This window comes from Psammomys obesus, unplaced genomic scaffold (assembly GCF_907164565.1).
Source record: "Psammomys obesus unplaced genomic scaffold, mPsaObe1.curated_primary_1811, whole genome shotgun sequence".
In the NCBI taxonomy this organism is placed as follows: Eukaryota; Metazoa; Chordata; class Mammalia; order Rodentia; family Muridae; genus Psammomys; species Psammomys obesus.
In genome coordinates this window covers 1,257,815-1,273,003 of record NW_026591497.1, presented here as the reverse complement: position 1 = coordinate 1,273,003, position 15,189 = coordinate 1,257,815, and the positions used below count along the sequence as shown (strand labels likewise).

The 15,189-nt window shown below is 54.1% G+C and overlaps 3 protein-coding genes across 5 annotated transcripts in view; 2 read left to right on the top strand and 1 right to left on the bottom strand.

Annotated features, from left to right (window-relative positions):
* The window catches only part of Dgcr2 (DiGeorge syndrome critical region gene 2), a 61,012-nt gene extending 52,801 nt beyond the window's left edge, over positions 1-8,211 (top strand). For all 3 annotated transcript variants that reach the window (XM_055610254.1, XM_055610256.1, XM_055610255.1), the window contains 3 exons: positions 3,347-3,499; positions 4,340-4,576; positions 5,807-8,211. In XM_055610254.1, coding sequence (XP_055466229.1) covers positions 3,347-3,499; positions 4,340-4,576; positions 5,807-6,063 — 647 coding nt within the window. In that variant the 3' untranslated portion in view covers positions 6,064-8,211. The remainder of the gene's footprint in view (positions 1-3,346; positions 3,500-4,339; positions 4,577-5,806) is intronic.
* Positions 8,212-10,305: 2,094 nt separating this feature from the next.
* Positions 10,306-12,762, top strand: LOC129679226 (carbonic anhydrase 15-like). The gene is made up of 8 exons (XM_055610195.1): positions 10,306-10,372; positions 10,576-10,611; positions 10,967-11,137; positions 11,498-11,658; positions 11,741-11,833; positions 12,105-12,171; positions 12,266-12,432; positions 12,541-12,762. The coding sequence occupies exons 1-8, from the start codon at positions 10,306-10,308 to the stop codon at positions 12,760-12,762; spliced, it is 984 nt and encodes a 327-aa protein (XP_055466170.1).
* A 296-nt stretch (positions 12,763-13,058) lies between these two features.
* On the bottom strand, positions 13,059-14,564 carry LOC129679282 (protein FAM246C). Its single transcript, XM_055610292.1, has 2 exons — positions 13,704-14,564; positions 13,059-13,238 (listed from the first exon to the last, which is right to left on the bottom strand). The coding sequence occupies exon 1, from the start codon at positions 14,463-14,465 to the stop codon at positions 13,776-13,778; it is 690 nt and encodes a 229-aa protein (XP_055466267.1). The 5' UTR covers positions 14,466-14,564; the 3' UTR covers positions 13,059-13,238; positions 13,704-13,775.
* Positions 14,565-15,189: the final 625 nt, after the last annotated feature.

Below are 15,189 nucleotides of genomic sequence, written 5' to 3'. Positions count from 1 at the left end.
CAGTGCAAGGGCCCAGCGCTTACCCAAGACCAGACTCATTGCCAGAGGAAGTGGAAGATAAGCATTTGCAGCAAGGGACAAGAAATCCTCCCTCTTTGCAAATGATGTAATTACAAAAAATGTCCTGGAGGATCCACAGAAAAATTATTAGAACTACTAATGTATTTAGCAAGGTCTTCAGATATAAGTTCAGTATGCAGAAATCCATTGATTTATGTATACTATTGGTAACAGTTAAGCACTGAAAATTTACAGAAAGCACCACCTAAACTAGTACCCCAAAATAAGAATTATCTAACTGTAAACTTTGCTGCCAGCAAACACTGAGGGAAGAACAAAGTTAAAGACTTAAATAAAAAGAAAGATATCATGTTCCTGGATGTTAATTCTCCCCAAATTAACCATAGATACAGCTATAAGCGCCACCAAAATGGCAGCTGTTGTATTTTTTTTTTAAGATTTATTTATTTATTTTAATACGGTATTCTGCCTGCATGTGTGCCTGTGTACCAAAAGAGGGCACCATTTCAATATAGATTGTTATGAGCTCCCTTGTGGTTGCTGGGAATTGAACTCAGGACCTTTGGAAGAACAGTCAGTGTTCTTAACCTCTGAGCCACCTCTCCACGCACAGCTGGTGTATTCCTTATCTCGAATGGCAAAAAAGCTAAAATAGCCCAAACGGTTTTTTACAAAGAGAGAAGGTTTATGATGCCTAACTTAGGACCTAGAGTTTCATCTTATTAATCAAAGCAGGATGGTATAGGTGGAAACAGCTGTACATCGATAAGACAAAGTACTGAAGTGATGCCGATATGGCCCGGTCGTACTTGTCAAGCAAGGAAGCATGATTCAATAGAGAAAGCAGCGTCTTTGAACTAGTAGCTGGGACAGGCAGCTGGCCTTGACAGCCTATCTGCTACTTTCCTCCAGAGTGAGTCAAAAGTCTCATAAGCCAGACTAGAAAATGCTAAAGTATGGAACTTCTGTGAGAAGATAGAAGGGGAAATTTTTTCTCAGGCGATATACAGAAATATAAATACAGCATGATCTTTATAAAGGTTGTTAAGTTACATTGCATTAAGCTTCCAACCTGATAGAGTAATGAAAAGACAAACACAAGCCACTTACCAGGAAAGAGTAGCTCTAAAACATAAGTCCAGACCTAATTCCTATATTCAGAACACATAAAGAACTCTAGGGACTGGGAATGTAACAATTCATACCACATTTGCCTGGCATGCATGAGTGCTTGGGTTTGATTCCCCAGAACTGCAAAGTAGAGCATGGCGGTGCAAACCTGTAGGCAGCAGGGTTAGAAGGCCAAGGGCCATCCTTGGCTGCAGAACAAGTTTGAGGCCAGCTTGCGATATATAAGACTTTGTCAAAAAACAAAATAAAAACACAATAATAAGAAAATGCAACTGTATTTAAAATCATTTAAATTATACTTCCCCAAAGAAGATATGTAACTATTCTGTGAAGGACCTGGAAAAAAATATTCGATATCAGTCCTATAGGAACCCAGTCTATGTGGAGCAGAAGAGATTGAGAGTTAATAGTACCAAGTGCTGGCTTGGAGTGGCTGGAATGCTCTTAAGTCCTGTTTGACCGCCATCTGGTGGTTGTTCGGCTCTGCTTTGTGCTGACTAGTCTGTCAGCTTGGTCCTAGATGTGTCTTCCTGGTCCCCACAGTGGAGGGGCAGTCCTCAAGCTCATTTTTAGAACTGATTAGGAAGTAGTCTTGCAAATGGCTGCTTCCTTAGCTACTCCCCTGGGAACTAAGGGCAGGCCACCAGTGGCCAGGCCTGTGGCCGTCCCACAGACAGGGACCCTGGAGGGCCATGAGAGGCAAACAAGCAGCCTGACTGTCCTGGAATGGAGCTTACTCTGTAGACCAGGCTGGCCTTGAACTCAACAGAAATCCTTCTGCCTGTCCCTCCTGAGTGCTGGGATTAATGTCATGTGCCACCACTGCCCAGCTGTACTCGAAAATTTTAAGCATCACTTCCTGGTCAGATGAGAAGAAGGCAGAACCAGCTGGGGCCATGTGTATTGCTCTAGGTCAAGCTGGCAGGTGGCAGGATTTGTTAGGACTCTGTAGCCTGGCTGTTCATTTGTAGGTTGTGGAGTATATTTTTTTTCCTAGGCTAATCTTTGGGCACCTGCCTCCCAAAACTGTTGTAGAGGTGGGGAGTGAACAGCCCTAGATCTTCCTGAAGCCTAGTAGGTCACTGCATAGGCTGGACCCTCCTGCCTCCGGGAGGGGCCACACCCTAACCCGTCAGCCTGAGACTTTCTAGGTTAAGAGCACATCAGGAGCACCAGTCGCACAGTGCAGGCACTTGGCAGTAGAAACTACCTGCTTCCATACCTGGTTGTGTACATCATCTCTCACATGTATCAGTAGCTCATAAGCATGTGAGAGACCCACGTGAGAGACCCACGTGTGTACTGTGTCCATCTTGGTGTACCGACATGCTGGACCATATAGAGTGGGGAGGGGCTTCCTCGCTGCCTGCTAATCAGTGTCTCTAGCCTGTACTCACTAAACGCCCCCTCCCTAAGTCATGACCACCAGAAAAATGGGAAGACTGAGAAAGGGTCTCCAGGTTGGACCAGTTTCTTGGTCTCCAGGGCAGTAGGAAGGCAGTTAGCATCCTTTTTCTTCAAAATTCATCCAGCAAATTTGTTGCTGGCGCTGCCCCACCCCTCCTGAATCCACGTATGGAAAGTCTGCTTTAGGCGTGTTCAGCGAAGGCTGCTCTGGGACCTAAAGGGCTGCCGTGTGTGGTGGGCCCAGGCTGGGCATGCGGTGAGATTGTGATTTCTGTGCTGCAGCCTGAGAACCCACAGCCGCAGTGGGAACTTCTCGGACAGTGTCCACGTTAACTCCTGTGAATCCTGGCCCAGATGGTTGTTGAAAGACGCTGTGTAGCAGCTGTCCTGCCTGCGGTCCTTCAGCTGTGCAAGTCTCTGCTTTCTTACTTGGTGGCACTTGCAGCCTCAGTTCACAGTGGCCAGTGAGAAAACCAGGGTGAAACCAGATAGCTCCCCTGTCCTCCAGCACAGAGGTGGCGCCCGTTTGTACGGCGCCTTTGAAGGCTTGTGAGCTGTGTTCCTTTTCTTGCTTTTTCAGTGTTGTCACAGTATTAATTCTGAGCGGTTTTCTTTTACCCTCTGTATCAAAAGTTGCCAAGGACATTGTAAAAGCCCCTGGGGTGGAGGGAGACGCCTGAAGCAGCCCGAGCACTCAGAACATGCCTGCATTTGTTCCACCCACCCCAGCCCTGCAAGTTCCTTTTCTCAGAGCAGCTGGTTTCCTTCCTCCTCACCCTCCTCATAGATGGCAGCAGCCTGTTTGACTCCATGGCGAGCGGGATGCGCCTGGTCGTCAGCTGTATCTCCTCCTTCCTCATCCTCTCGCTGCTGCTTTTCATGGTCCACCGGCTGCGCCAGCGGCGCCGAGAGCGCATCGAATCCCTGATTGGAGCAAACTGTGAGTGCTCTGCAGGGGCCACAAGAGTGACACATGCACCACCACCATCACCCCCAGGTCTCCAAGTCTCCCCTGTCCTGAACTGTGACCCTCCACAGAGGCGGTGTCTGTGATAAGATGGGACTGAACATATGTTGGGATACAGGGTACACCCGAGAAGGTACACATGGCCTGAAGTTCAGGATAGGCCTCTGCCTTCTCAGCTCTATATCAAGAGCAGTATCCCGAACATCCAAACACTTTCTCCTGATGAGCTGAGTGTGGCCACCTGCCATAGGAGAAGGCTCAGATACCAGCCACAGCAGGCAGCTGAGAGAATGTCTTTGACAGAATTCCTCATCTGCTTTTGGCTGGAAGGCCCCTCCTTAGCAATTGGAGGGTTGGGAGCAAGTTGGCAACAGTTACAGGGGATCGAACCTGTTCTGTGTAGGGGTTTCCAGTGTTTCCTAGGCAGGTTAAAGCTTGCACCATCAACTAGGGCCCTGAAACTTCAGCCACGAGTAGTAGTCCTTGTAATCACCTTTATGCGCACTTAAGCTTCTCTAGTAGATGGATACCCACAGACTACAGCAATGCCAAGGGCTGCTCCTGCAGTCAAGTGACAGGACTGGAAAGGGTTGTATAAGTGGGGTGAGGGCACTTTGGTTAGAGAGACCCAGGGGTGAGAAGTTCTGGCGAAATCAGGGTCTCATGTGACACGTGGATATGTCTGGGAAGTGGGTAGCTGGTTATAGGAGTGTGAAACTGGGGTGGTCGGCTCAGCCTTGGGACGGACACTCAAGAGCCAGCAGCCTGCCGCCAACTTACACGGCTTCCCTCCTGTTTTTCTGTTTGGCTCAGTGCACCATTTCAACCTTGGTCGGAGGATCCCTGGCTTTGACTATGGCCCAGATGGGTTTGGCACCGGCCTCACTCCACTACATCTTTCTGACGACGGGGAAGGTGGGACTTTCCACTTCCACGACCCTCCACCTCCTTACACAGCTTACAAGTACCCAGACATGGACCAGCCGGATGATCCACCACCGCCCTATGAGGCTTCCATCAACCCAGACAGTGTGTTCTACGACCCTGCAGGTGCCTGTCCATCCTAGGGAGAGGGAATATGGAATTGTCAATCTGTCAGGAATGCTGGCTTGGGACCACAGGGTTTCCTGGGGCCTGGGGACCTTTCCTTTCTTTCTGGATACCTTTCCAGTCTTTAGGGCCCTTTCCAAGACTGCCCCTGACCTCTTCGGGGTGGTAAGAGTTCTGGGGAGCCATTGGCAGCACTCTTCTCTTCCTTCCATGAGCACCTGTTAGTGGTGTAGCTCTCAGGACCTTCAGCCCATATTTGTGATGGACAGTAGGGATCATAAGGACAGAACTGGTCCAGGCTCAGCTCAGGAGCTTGTTCTGAACCGTTAGACACCCTTGTAATAGTCCCTCATGTTGTCTCAACAAGCTGCTTGTTTCCCCCGACCCTAAAAGCTGTTCTTCCTAGGCTGCATAGCCAAGGAAGAGTGTCCAGTGTGCCCCTTGCCTGGCTTATTAGGGAGGAGTCCTGTCCTCTCCCGTCCTGTTCTGTGTGTGGAACATGCGTGGCTCCTTATAGGCCTGCACTCTGCAGGAATGGAACCTTTAACACTGCTGCAGTCTAGGGCTATGAGAATTTGATTCCTGCCTTCAGAGCAGATGATCAAAAATTATTGCCCAAGAGTCAGAGCTGGGGCAAAGCTCAGCTGGCAGCATGTTTGCCTAGTATGCTAGAGGCCCTCCTTGGATCTTCACACTGCAGAAGGGTTGACACAGAAGGTGAGCTTTCTGATGACTGCTCTAGATAGCTGTAGATCCCCACTCCACAGCCTCTGGGCCTTGGGGCAGGGTTCTGGGTCTCTGGAGACTGGTCAGGAAGTGGGGATGGAGACAGCTCATAGCCAAGGCCTCTGGTCACCAGCGTTTAGAAACAGCCCAAAGTTTGCAGCAGGGTAGATTGAAGAACACCTTGGGCTGACACCAGTAGCTCTCAAGTCTGCCTGTTCCCACCCAACCCCCTTTGCTCTAGTTGCTCTAGTTCTTCTGCAGCCCTGGGTGCCTGTCCGGAAGCTCTGTCCTATGTGCTGCTGCTGAGTCAGAGGTGGCTTTCCTCGAGTGTCCCTTAGTCCTGACGAGTCAGTCACTGCTTCTTACCTCCCACACACAGTGGTAGCACAATGAACTTTGTTCTGCCAGAATGTTAGCACTCAGGGACCGGGGAGTGTTTAAGGAGGGAGTCCTCATTCTGCCCAGGCCCTCACTCACTTCTGACACCCTTCTGGTCTCCTGCAGATGACGATGCCTTTGAGCCCGTGGAGGCCAGCCTGCCAACCGCAAGGGATGGTGGCATTGAAGGTGCATTGCCCAGGCACTTGGATCAGCCGCTGCCCCCTGCAGAGAGCTCCTTGGCAGATCTGGAAGACTCTACAGACAGTAGCAGTGCCCTGCTTGTACCTCCTGATCCTGGCCAGAGTGGGAGCACCCCGGCTACAGAAGCACCGCCAGGGGGTGGTCGCCTTCCCCGTGGCTCCCTCAATACTGTGGTTTAGGTGGCTCAGCTCACGGCCCCAGTGGGCTAGGAGTATCTGTTTCCTGTTCTGAAGACACCTATCCCAGTGGGAAACTTTAAAGGGTCCTGTCGTAGCCTGGACCTACTCCACTGCCACATCCTACCAGCAGCGGATGTGTACATAGAAACTGAAGCCAGGCACTGAGAGAGGAGTCAGTGCCCTGTGCCATCCTTACCTGAGGGCTGTTAGTCTCTTTTTTAAATGGTAGAATGACACAGGTGTTGAAACCACACATTTCCAAAAGAACAGAGGCAGCGGGCTACACTCACCAAATACATCTTTGGATGGGCTTGCTTACTGCGCTGTCTCGCCCACAGAAGCCAGTCTTCCCCAGTGTAGACAGTAGGGCTAGCGCTGGTGGCTGCTTAGAGGCAGCAGAGCGTCTGTGGACTGCTCCCAGGGAAGGCATTCACAGCTGCTGCACTGGCTCTCTGGGGCATCCTGTCCGGGCTCAATTGCGAATATCAAGGTGCCGATACCTGGGAGGAAATTTAACTTGCCACCCCGTTTCTAGCTTTGCTTTGAGGCCAGCACGGTGCCAGGAGGCCCCTACTCATTCCTAGCACTCTCCATGGCATAGCTCTGCATGGCTCCCCAGGAGTAGACGAGGCCCCTGTGGAGGGTTGGTGCTGGCTTTTCTCTGCCACACTCTGGATCCCTGTGCTCTGCTTGCTGGTGACCTGCCAGCTGCCTTCGCCTTGCCTGTGCCATAAAAGGTTGTTTGGGAAGAGAAGGGCACAAGTGGACACCCTGTGTTGTGTCATCTGAGTGCCCTTCGCCCAGGACCACTGCTGGAGCCCAGTGTCTGCCAGCCACGTACATGCCTCCCAACCCTCCACAGCACAGGGCTTTTCTAGCCAAACAACCCTGTTGCCAGCTCCAGCTACATGCAGTGGTCTTGTCTCCTGACACAGGCCTGTGGCATTTCTAAGGTTTGGAGATCAAGCAAGGTTCTGTGCAATTTTTAGCACAATCGTGTCTTTTCTATGTTGGATGTCTGGGTTTTTCTGTATCTATGTGTGTCTTCATGTGGCCAAATGTTTGCAGGTGATGGTGGTTCACAGGAGCTCAGGGTTGGGGAGGAGGGGGTCCACCACAGCCATTTGCCCTTGGTCTGCTCTTAAACCACTGTGTCTGAGCTTCTTCGTAGACATCTGTCTGCGAGGTCAGCGGCGCTGCGACTCCTTTCCAGATAAGAGCATGAGCGGGAGAAGCGACTGAGAGCTCCAGTTCTGCTGTGCTTGTTGCAAACCTGCACAGTTCTAGGCACATCCTTACACTACTTGGAAACTTGTTTCCCCTTCCCACAGGCAACATCTTCAGACCAGATCCCCGGGGCTGCCTGGAGGTCAATGGACAGTGTCCCAAGTCTGAGCCCACAGACCAGCTGTGCAGACATCCTTCTGCAGAGGGATCTTGCCCCCTACACCCATTGCTGAGAGCAGCAGGGAGCTCATCATGTCTCCAGCAAGTACTGAGAGCTGGGTGCTGGGCAGCCATGCTTCAGAGCAACAGTGGGGAATCACATTGGTGCCAGGCCACCCAAAAGAGTCCTAAGAACCACACAGCAGTGCCTCAGAAGGCCATATGTACTGACTGAAACTTATCTGGGGACCAAATGGCTGTTGGGGTTGGACCTGAGTCTAGGAGGCAGAGTTGAGGAGGGTGACCTCATGTGGACTGTTACTGCAGAGTGGACCCGTCAGGACTGCGGGGTCTGTCCAGCATGCCTGCAGAGTGCATGGAAGGCCTGTGTTTGGGGCTATTCAGACTATTGTTATTCCAGTTCTGAGCACTGGGGTCTGCCAGCTCTTACTGGCAAATAATCCCAAGTCCAGGATTTGTTGAGGTTTGTGTTTCCTTGCCCGTCACACAAGGCCCCAGAGAGACAGGCCAAGCTCCTAGGGAGGCCCCTTTCCCAGGACTGCCTTGCCACACTTCTGAGCCCTCTGACCTGCCTTGAAGTGGAATTTGATACTGTACATTGTCTCAATGCCTGTTTTTACATACTCCTTTCACTAAAGGTTTTAGTTTGGGTGTATTTTTGGTCGGGTTGGCATTAATCCTTTCTTAAGATGCTGTGAGAACCATTTCATCCAATGCCAAATAAACTTGTGTTATGGAAAAGACATGGTCCATCCTTGGTGAGGCCCAGCCGCATAGCCAGGGCTCTCTGAAGTTTTCAGCCCTTGTGGGCACCCAGCAGGTGTCTGACACCCCTTAGGTTGTGGACCAGACAGCTGCATGTGGAGCCCCCGCGCAAGGTTCATGTCAAGCGGCCATGCTGTGCTCCCTTGGAGGTGTTGCCAGAGTGGCTGGCAGAGCTGCCTTGCATCTGTCTGCCAGGGCTGGGGATCTGAGTGCTAGTGACCAGTGTGGCACAGGCTGAGAGGGAAGGGCATGGGGCTTAATATTCGGTGGGTGTAGGCAGCCCCTTCCAGCAGAGCAACTGTGGAAGAGGGCCTGGCTACCCACACCCAGGGCCGGCTGGACCAGGCCTCCCCCTGCAGGGTCTATGAAAGATCTCATCTACAGAAGATCAGATGACCTTGTTCCAGAGGTCCTGTGCCCCCTCCTGGAAAGAGGGGGGATTTATACCCACACACTGGCACTCAGCCCACAGGGTGGGGGAGCTGGGGTGAGAAGCCGGGAAAGCATGGTAGCCTCCCAGATACTATAGTTTTGCTATTGTTTCTGTGGGACACCAGGGTTCTCTATAGAAAGTTCTGGAAAGAGTCCTTAAGCTCACTTTCCTTTTAATATATATATATATATATTAAATATATATATTATATTAAATATATAATAAATATAATAAATATATATATTAAATATATATATATATATTTGGGGCTAGGCATGGTAGCGCATGACTTTAATTTCAGGATTCAGGAGGCAAAGGGAGGCACATCCCTGCGAGTTTGAGGACAGCCTGGTCTACAGTGAGTCCCAGGACAGCCAAGGCTACACAGAGAGACACTGTCATAAACAAAACAAATAAATTATATATATTTGTTTCTATCATAAATATGTATTTGTTTTGTTTGAGACAGGGTCTGCATAGTGGCATTCCTCTTTGCAGACCAGGCTGGCCTTGAACTCACAAACCTGCCTCTCAAGTACTGAAATTAACGGTGTGCACCACCACCGCTGGCACAATACTTTAATTTTTGTAGTTTTGCATGTGTTTGTGCCCCACATGCACGAGCAAGGCACTACATGCACCCACCAGGAGTTCTCAGTGGTCAGAAATCGGGAACTAGCGTCGTGGGTTCTGTGACCCAGCTCTTCCCGCCAGCTTAGAAGGGGCAGTGACAGAACAGGCTGTCAAAAAGGCAAGGAGTTAATGTCTGGAAGGAACTGCCAAGTCCTTCCTTTGTATCCTGAGCATATCTGAAGCAGGGCTGTCTGGGTCACCACCAACACTGCCCTTTCCTTCTCTCTCCCGCAATGGCCGTTCGCTTTTGTAGTTCTAAGGGTGAGTTCAGGGGCACATACTAAGGGACTGCTGTTCCACTGAGCTGTATCTATGGGAGAGATATGGGAGAGAGATGCTGAGAACCGGGACACCTGGAGGGACAGGCCTCCAGCCCACTCCCTGGTAGCCGTTGTTAAGCCTAACCTGCTCATGACAACATAGTGCCCACATGTAGAACTGTCTGGTGATCACTTGACACAGGAAGCCAGGGAGTCACACACACTTCCCTATGGGGCATCAGCCACTGCGGTGTCCCCACCACACGACAAGCTGCTCCCAAGACCCTTCAGCAGAGCAGTCCTCGGATGGGCGAATCAGTGGGAAGGCAGATGTGAACAGTCTCACATCCGAGCAGCCTCCTCTCCTAGCCTCTTAAGTCTCGGGCACTAGGATCCAAAATGTCTTTACCGTTTGATGATGGCCTTGGCATGTCACTCCTGGTCCTGGTCCCCCATGTCCCCTGCTGTAAGTGAGAAGAATAACCAGACACCCTTCAGGATTAATTTCAACCATTACGACGGCTGCAGAAGCCTTGGAATGTAGGCTCCAGCCTACCTCTGTTCCTAGTGGCCCTACCTGAGCCCCACCCACTCTGGCCCTTGCCTGGCCCTGCGTCAGCATGTCCACAGGACTTATCCACACCTCTCGTTCACTGGCCTGTGACTACAGAGCAGCCTTCTAAGCCCAGCTGCACATTCCTCCTCCACTTTGCAGTTGTCCAGAGTCAGAGCCGCTGCCACATCATGTGTGCCCTGGGCTTCCTGCTCCGCTTCCTCGTCATACAACTGGTTGCACAGGTGGATTCCAAGGGTGAGCACCAAGCCTCTGCCTGCGTGATCTTAGAGCTACCCGACACCATCCGTTCAAGGTTGGGGGGGGGGGGACAATGGACAGATGCACGGCCAAGGGAGCAGCCTCCCTGGCTAACGTGGCTTCATTCTGGGACTGAGGCCAGGATGGAACTTTGAAGGGCTACATAGTGGTGGTCAGCTGTCCCTGCCTCCTGCCTGCAGGTACCTGGTGCTACGACTCTCAAGACCCAAAGTGTGGTGAGGACAGCTTTAACAGGCTTTGTGGGTCTGTGTGGTCTCTGTCAGCTCCTGTGCTCCAAAGGCCTGGGCAGCAGGCATGCTGTGGTCACGCGTCCACTCTAATCCACAGTGAGGGTCTGGGGGCCTATGGGTATGGCTAGCCCAAGTGTGTGTCTGGGTGGTCCCCAGCATGAGTATGCAGCCATGTCCCAGATCCTTCTGCACTGTCTAAGGGTCAGTATGCCTGCAGAGTTGGTAGCTAAGTCAGGTGGGTGGAGGGCAGGTGGGTGGGCACGTGGGATCCACCCTCTTCCGTGTACTCTCAGACTGCCTCCTCACCCCCTGCTGCAGACTTCAGTCCCTGTTTCCTCAGGCCCTGCCCACTGGAAGGAGCTAGCACCTGCCTGTGGGGGCCCAGCTCAGTCCCCTATCAACATTGACCTCCGATTGGTCCAGCGGGACTACACTCTTGAGCCCTTCATCTTTCAAGGCTATGATTCCGCACCTCTAGACCCTTGGATCCTGGAGAATGATGGCTATACAGGTCAGCATCATAGGGTCAAGACTGCTGTACAGAGGCAGGACTCCACACAGCACAAAGGAACCTCACCCGTACACGGGGATGATGACACAGAAACCGAGACACCAACTTCTCTAAGGAGCTCGCTGTCCCACCTCTACCCCCTACAATTGTGAACAAAGCCGAGGAGGCTCTACGCACACTGTGGGGAGGTGGCAGGCTCGCTATAAATGAAACTAGCCAGGGGCCCCTGAGGACAGTCGCTTCATGCGTGCAAGTCAAGATGCTGGGCAGTCAAGGTTCTCCTAACCGCCAGGGCCGGTTTGCTTCCCATCACGGGGGCGTCTGCTGGGGAGGGATGCTCACACGCTCTTCCACCTTCAGTGCGACTGCGAGTCAATTCCTGTCAGCAGAACTGCCCAGCGATCCGAGGGGCTGGGCTGCCGTCATCAGAGTACCGGCTCCTGCAGCTGCATTTCCACTGGGGCAGCCCGGGGAGCACAGGCTCAGAGCACAGCCTGGACGGAAAGCATGCCTCTATGGAGGTGGGTTCAGGGCGGACCAGAAGGAGGACGGGCACAGGGAGCAGCACGCAGCCGGACAGCACCTGTGCTCTGTATTCTCTAGATGCACCTGGTGCACCTGAACACCAAGTACCAGAGCCTGGGGGATGCTCGGATCCAGCCGGATGGGCTTGCTGTCCTGGCCGTGCTGCTGCTGGTGAGGAAGGGGCGGCGCGACTCCACGCATGCTTCCAGGAGGACCTGGGAGCTTTAGGCTTAGGCTTAGGGAATTTGCAAGACCCCAAGGAGGTGAGGCCAAACGATGATGTGTCGGTGGCCCTTCTGGGAGGTGATCTTCCTCACTCCAGCCCCAGGTCTCCCAGACCCTCCAACTGGGCTCTTCCACTGGTGTCCCAACTATTCCTGTTTCACCTTTGGACACACACACACAGAATCTCAAAGCCTCTCTCTCTGGAACTCCCCCCTAGGAGGAGGACAGGGACAATACCAATTTCTCTGCCATTGTGTCTGGCTTGAAAAATTTATCTTCACCTGGTAAGGAGCTGGGGGGTCCCATCTGGGCTGGTGGTTATGTGGGTGAGGAGCAAGAGCTGGAGAGACGAGTTCCAGCTTCTCTTCCACCATCCAGGGACCTCTGTGAATCTGACGTCCACCTTCCCGCTGGCTTCTCTGCTGCCAAGCGCTTTGGGGCTCTTGCGCTACTACCGATACTCCGGGTCTCTGACCACGCCGGGCTGTGAGCCAGCGGTCCTCTGGACTGTCTTTGAAAACACCATCCCTATTGGACGTGCGCAGGTGGGCGCCACTGCCCCTCCCTATGCCCAGGCTCCTTCCCACAGCCTCCTGCCACCCCTGCCTTCTCTGACTGCCCCGTCGCATCTTGACCCATCTTTGCCCACTCAGGTAGCCCAGTTCCAGACCATGCCCCAGGCCGGGCCGCCAGGTTTGCACCCCAGACCTCTCATGGATAATTTCCGCCCCCAGCAGCCTCTCGGAGGACGCAGGGTATCAGCTTCTCCTGGAGCATCCATCCGGTCATCTGGAGCTCAGGAGCCCAGTCATCCTACCCATCCCTGTTTGCACCTGGCATTTCTGGGCTTGGGGGTTGGTCTGAGGCTCTGGTAGGACCCCTAGAATCCAGCAGCGACTCCTGTTTCCACAATAAATCCTGCACAGTCATCTTGGCCTAATATGGCTGGGAAGGGTTATGTGCCTAGCGGTCAAGGAGATGATGGAGAGCCCTCCCTAACCTTACTGCAGCCTCAATGTCTGTCCACACAACCCAGAGGCTCCTGGGTGACTCTTGCCCACCCCTGCCGTAGAAACCTCTTCCAAAAACCGAGACCCGCTCAGATACCCACCAGCAACAACACCTTTTAAAGGGAAGGGGGAAAGTCGGTATATCTTAGAATTGCCGCCTATACTAGAAATTACATTTTATTTTACAAACAACCTGGGTGACCAACAAAGGGGGTTACTGTGCCCAATTGAAATGACCCTGGTTGAGATTCCGAGGTCGGTCCTTACGGCGAAGCAGGCTCAGCAGGAGGCGCTGAGTTGGCTGGTTTTGGTGAGAGACAGCAGGTGCAATGAAGCCAGGCCTGTTGACAATGGAGACTTATTACCCGGTGGAATAGTTTCTAAAGAGAAGCTGGTGTTGGGCGACTGAGGGAAATGTCCTTCTTGCTACTGTCCGAGTCTCAGTCCAAGGGATACTTGACAGCATGACGCCACAGTGGGAGGGTAGAGTGACTAGATGGTGACCAGCAAAATGATGCCCAGTTCACGCCACGTAGAGGTGTATATTGAAGTGACACTGTCTCAGCTGCCTACGTGCCTAATGTCTTACCCAGTGCATTACCCAGTTATTCTAGCGCGCGGGGATCCTGACTGCTCCCTAGGCCTTTGAAGAAAAAGGCAACCATTTGCCTCCAGGCTGCAGATCCCTAGCTTCAGACAGCTGCACCTCTTAGGCAGTCGTACTCCAGTCGCAGACTCGTCCCCAGCCCCAAGGCCAAAAGCGGCTCTACATCCCAGACCATCACCCATAAAGCGAAGCCGCTCACCCTCAAACTAAGGCAGAGTCAGCTGGCGGCATCTGAGGAGGACTGCCCATCAGCCAGGGTCGCCGGAGCCCCTCAATCTCCGCTGCCTTGCGCAGCCGCTGGAGGCGCTGGAGTCTTCTTGTGGTTCTTGCGGGCTGGGGCTCGGTTCGCCAGGCCGTCTGCGGGGGCGTCTGAGCCGTTCTCCACGGCCCTCGAGGACGAAACCAAGGCGTTCACCGTGCCGAGCGCCCGCAGCAGGGCGGGCCCGCGGGGCTCGCGGCGGACGGGCGGCGGCGGCGGCGGTGGCGGCGGCGGCAGCAGGGCGCGCAGGGCGTCCAGCTCGGCCCGCAGCTCCGCGCGCAGCGCCTCGAGCCCCGCGCTCAGCTCGGCGCGCACGGCCGCCAGCCCCTCCTCCAGCCGCCGCTCGCTCACCTCCAGGACGCCGGCGGGGTAGGTGGCGCCGCCGCGCGGCTCCCCGCACACCGAGCACACCGAGCCGCCGCTGCGCGCGTCCCTCCTGTCGCCGGCCCCCGCCGGCCCGGCCTGCGCGCCCGCGCGCTCCACCAGCCGCAGCATTCGCGGCGCCTCGGCTCGCGCCGCCGCCTCGGCCCGCAGCTGGCCACGCAGCCGAGCCAGGCGGCCGGGGGCGCGGACGTCTTCGGGGACCGGCCCGTTGGGCTGCGAGCCCGGGTCAGGCCGGCGGCCCACGCCTCGCCTCAGCGCCTCTCTAGCGCCGTAGGCATTGCGCGCCTGAGTCCACGAGCGCCCGGGCGCTGCCGCCATGCACTGCTACCTGCACCACTCTCTGCCAGTCCGGCCGAGGGGACCAGGGCCCCAGCCTGCAGCCTAGCGACCGCTGGACCCACGGGACCCACGGGACCCACGAGAACGCTCCCCCTGGGAAGACTGCGGGAACGACCAGGCCTGGGGGAACCCCCGGCAGGACCAGTTCCCGAGTGGCTGGGGCTACAGGGAGACGTGGCTTGGGGGAGGGTTGTACCTGCAGGCTGGGTTATTTGAAACTTAGCCCTAGGGACCCTGTTGTTGGCTGGGGACCCCCCATATGGGACTTAGGTTGGCCTCTAGGCAGCAGCAATAGTAATGCTGCTAAAGCTCAGACACCCTAAGGCTGGAATCAAAACCCACCTCACCTCCTCTCCTTGTCCTGGCCACAGCAGGGGAAGCTGGGCCGGACAAGGATCAGCCCCATCCTTCAGCTGTGCATGCGTGCATGTGTGTTTCAAACCGGCCGAGCACTCTACCTGAGCTACACCCCAACCCACACCACTCAGCCGCCCTTGAATCTCCCACAGTCCACCCTTGTCCACAAGACTCCATCCTTGTCCCTGGCATCTTCAACCCAGGCTCCTGTCCTTCTCCCCAGCCTTCCAAGGGGCTTCCTGTCCCTAGCATGGACACGTCTCAGAGGCTGCCAAGCCCCAGCCCGCACATCTCATCCCCTTTAACCTCTTCTAACCAAACCACCGAGTCACCCCCTGGGCCTTTA

What these genes read in the sequence shown, in the direction of transcription:
- LOC129679226 (XM_055610195.1), top strand. Translation starts at nt 10,306, where the DNA reads ATGTGTGCCCTGGGCTTCCTGCTCCGCTTCCTCGTCATACAACTGGTT. An exon ending in GAAAGCATGCCTCTATGGAG is followed by an intron (nt 11,659 to 11,740) that starts GTGGGTTCAGGG and finishes TGTATTCTCTAG; the next exon opens with ATGCACCTGGTGCACCTGAA. An exon ending in TCCCTATTGGACGTGCGCAG is followed by an intron (nt 12,433 to 12,540) that starts GTGGGCGCCACT and finishes TTGCCCACTCAG; the next exon opens with GTAGCCCAGTTCCAGACCAT.
- LOC129679282 (XM_055610292.1), bottom strand. Translation starts at nt 14,465, where the DNA reads ATGGCGGCAGCGCCCGGGCGCTCGTGGACTCAGGCGCGCAATGCCTAC.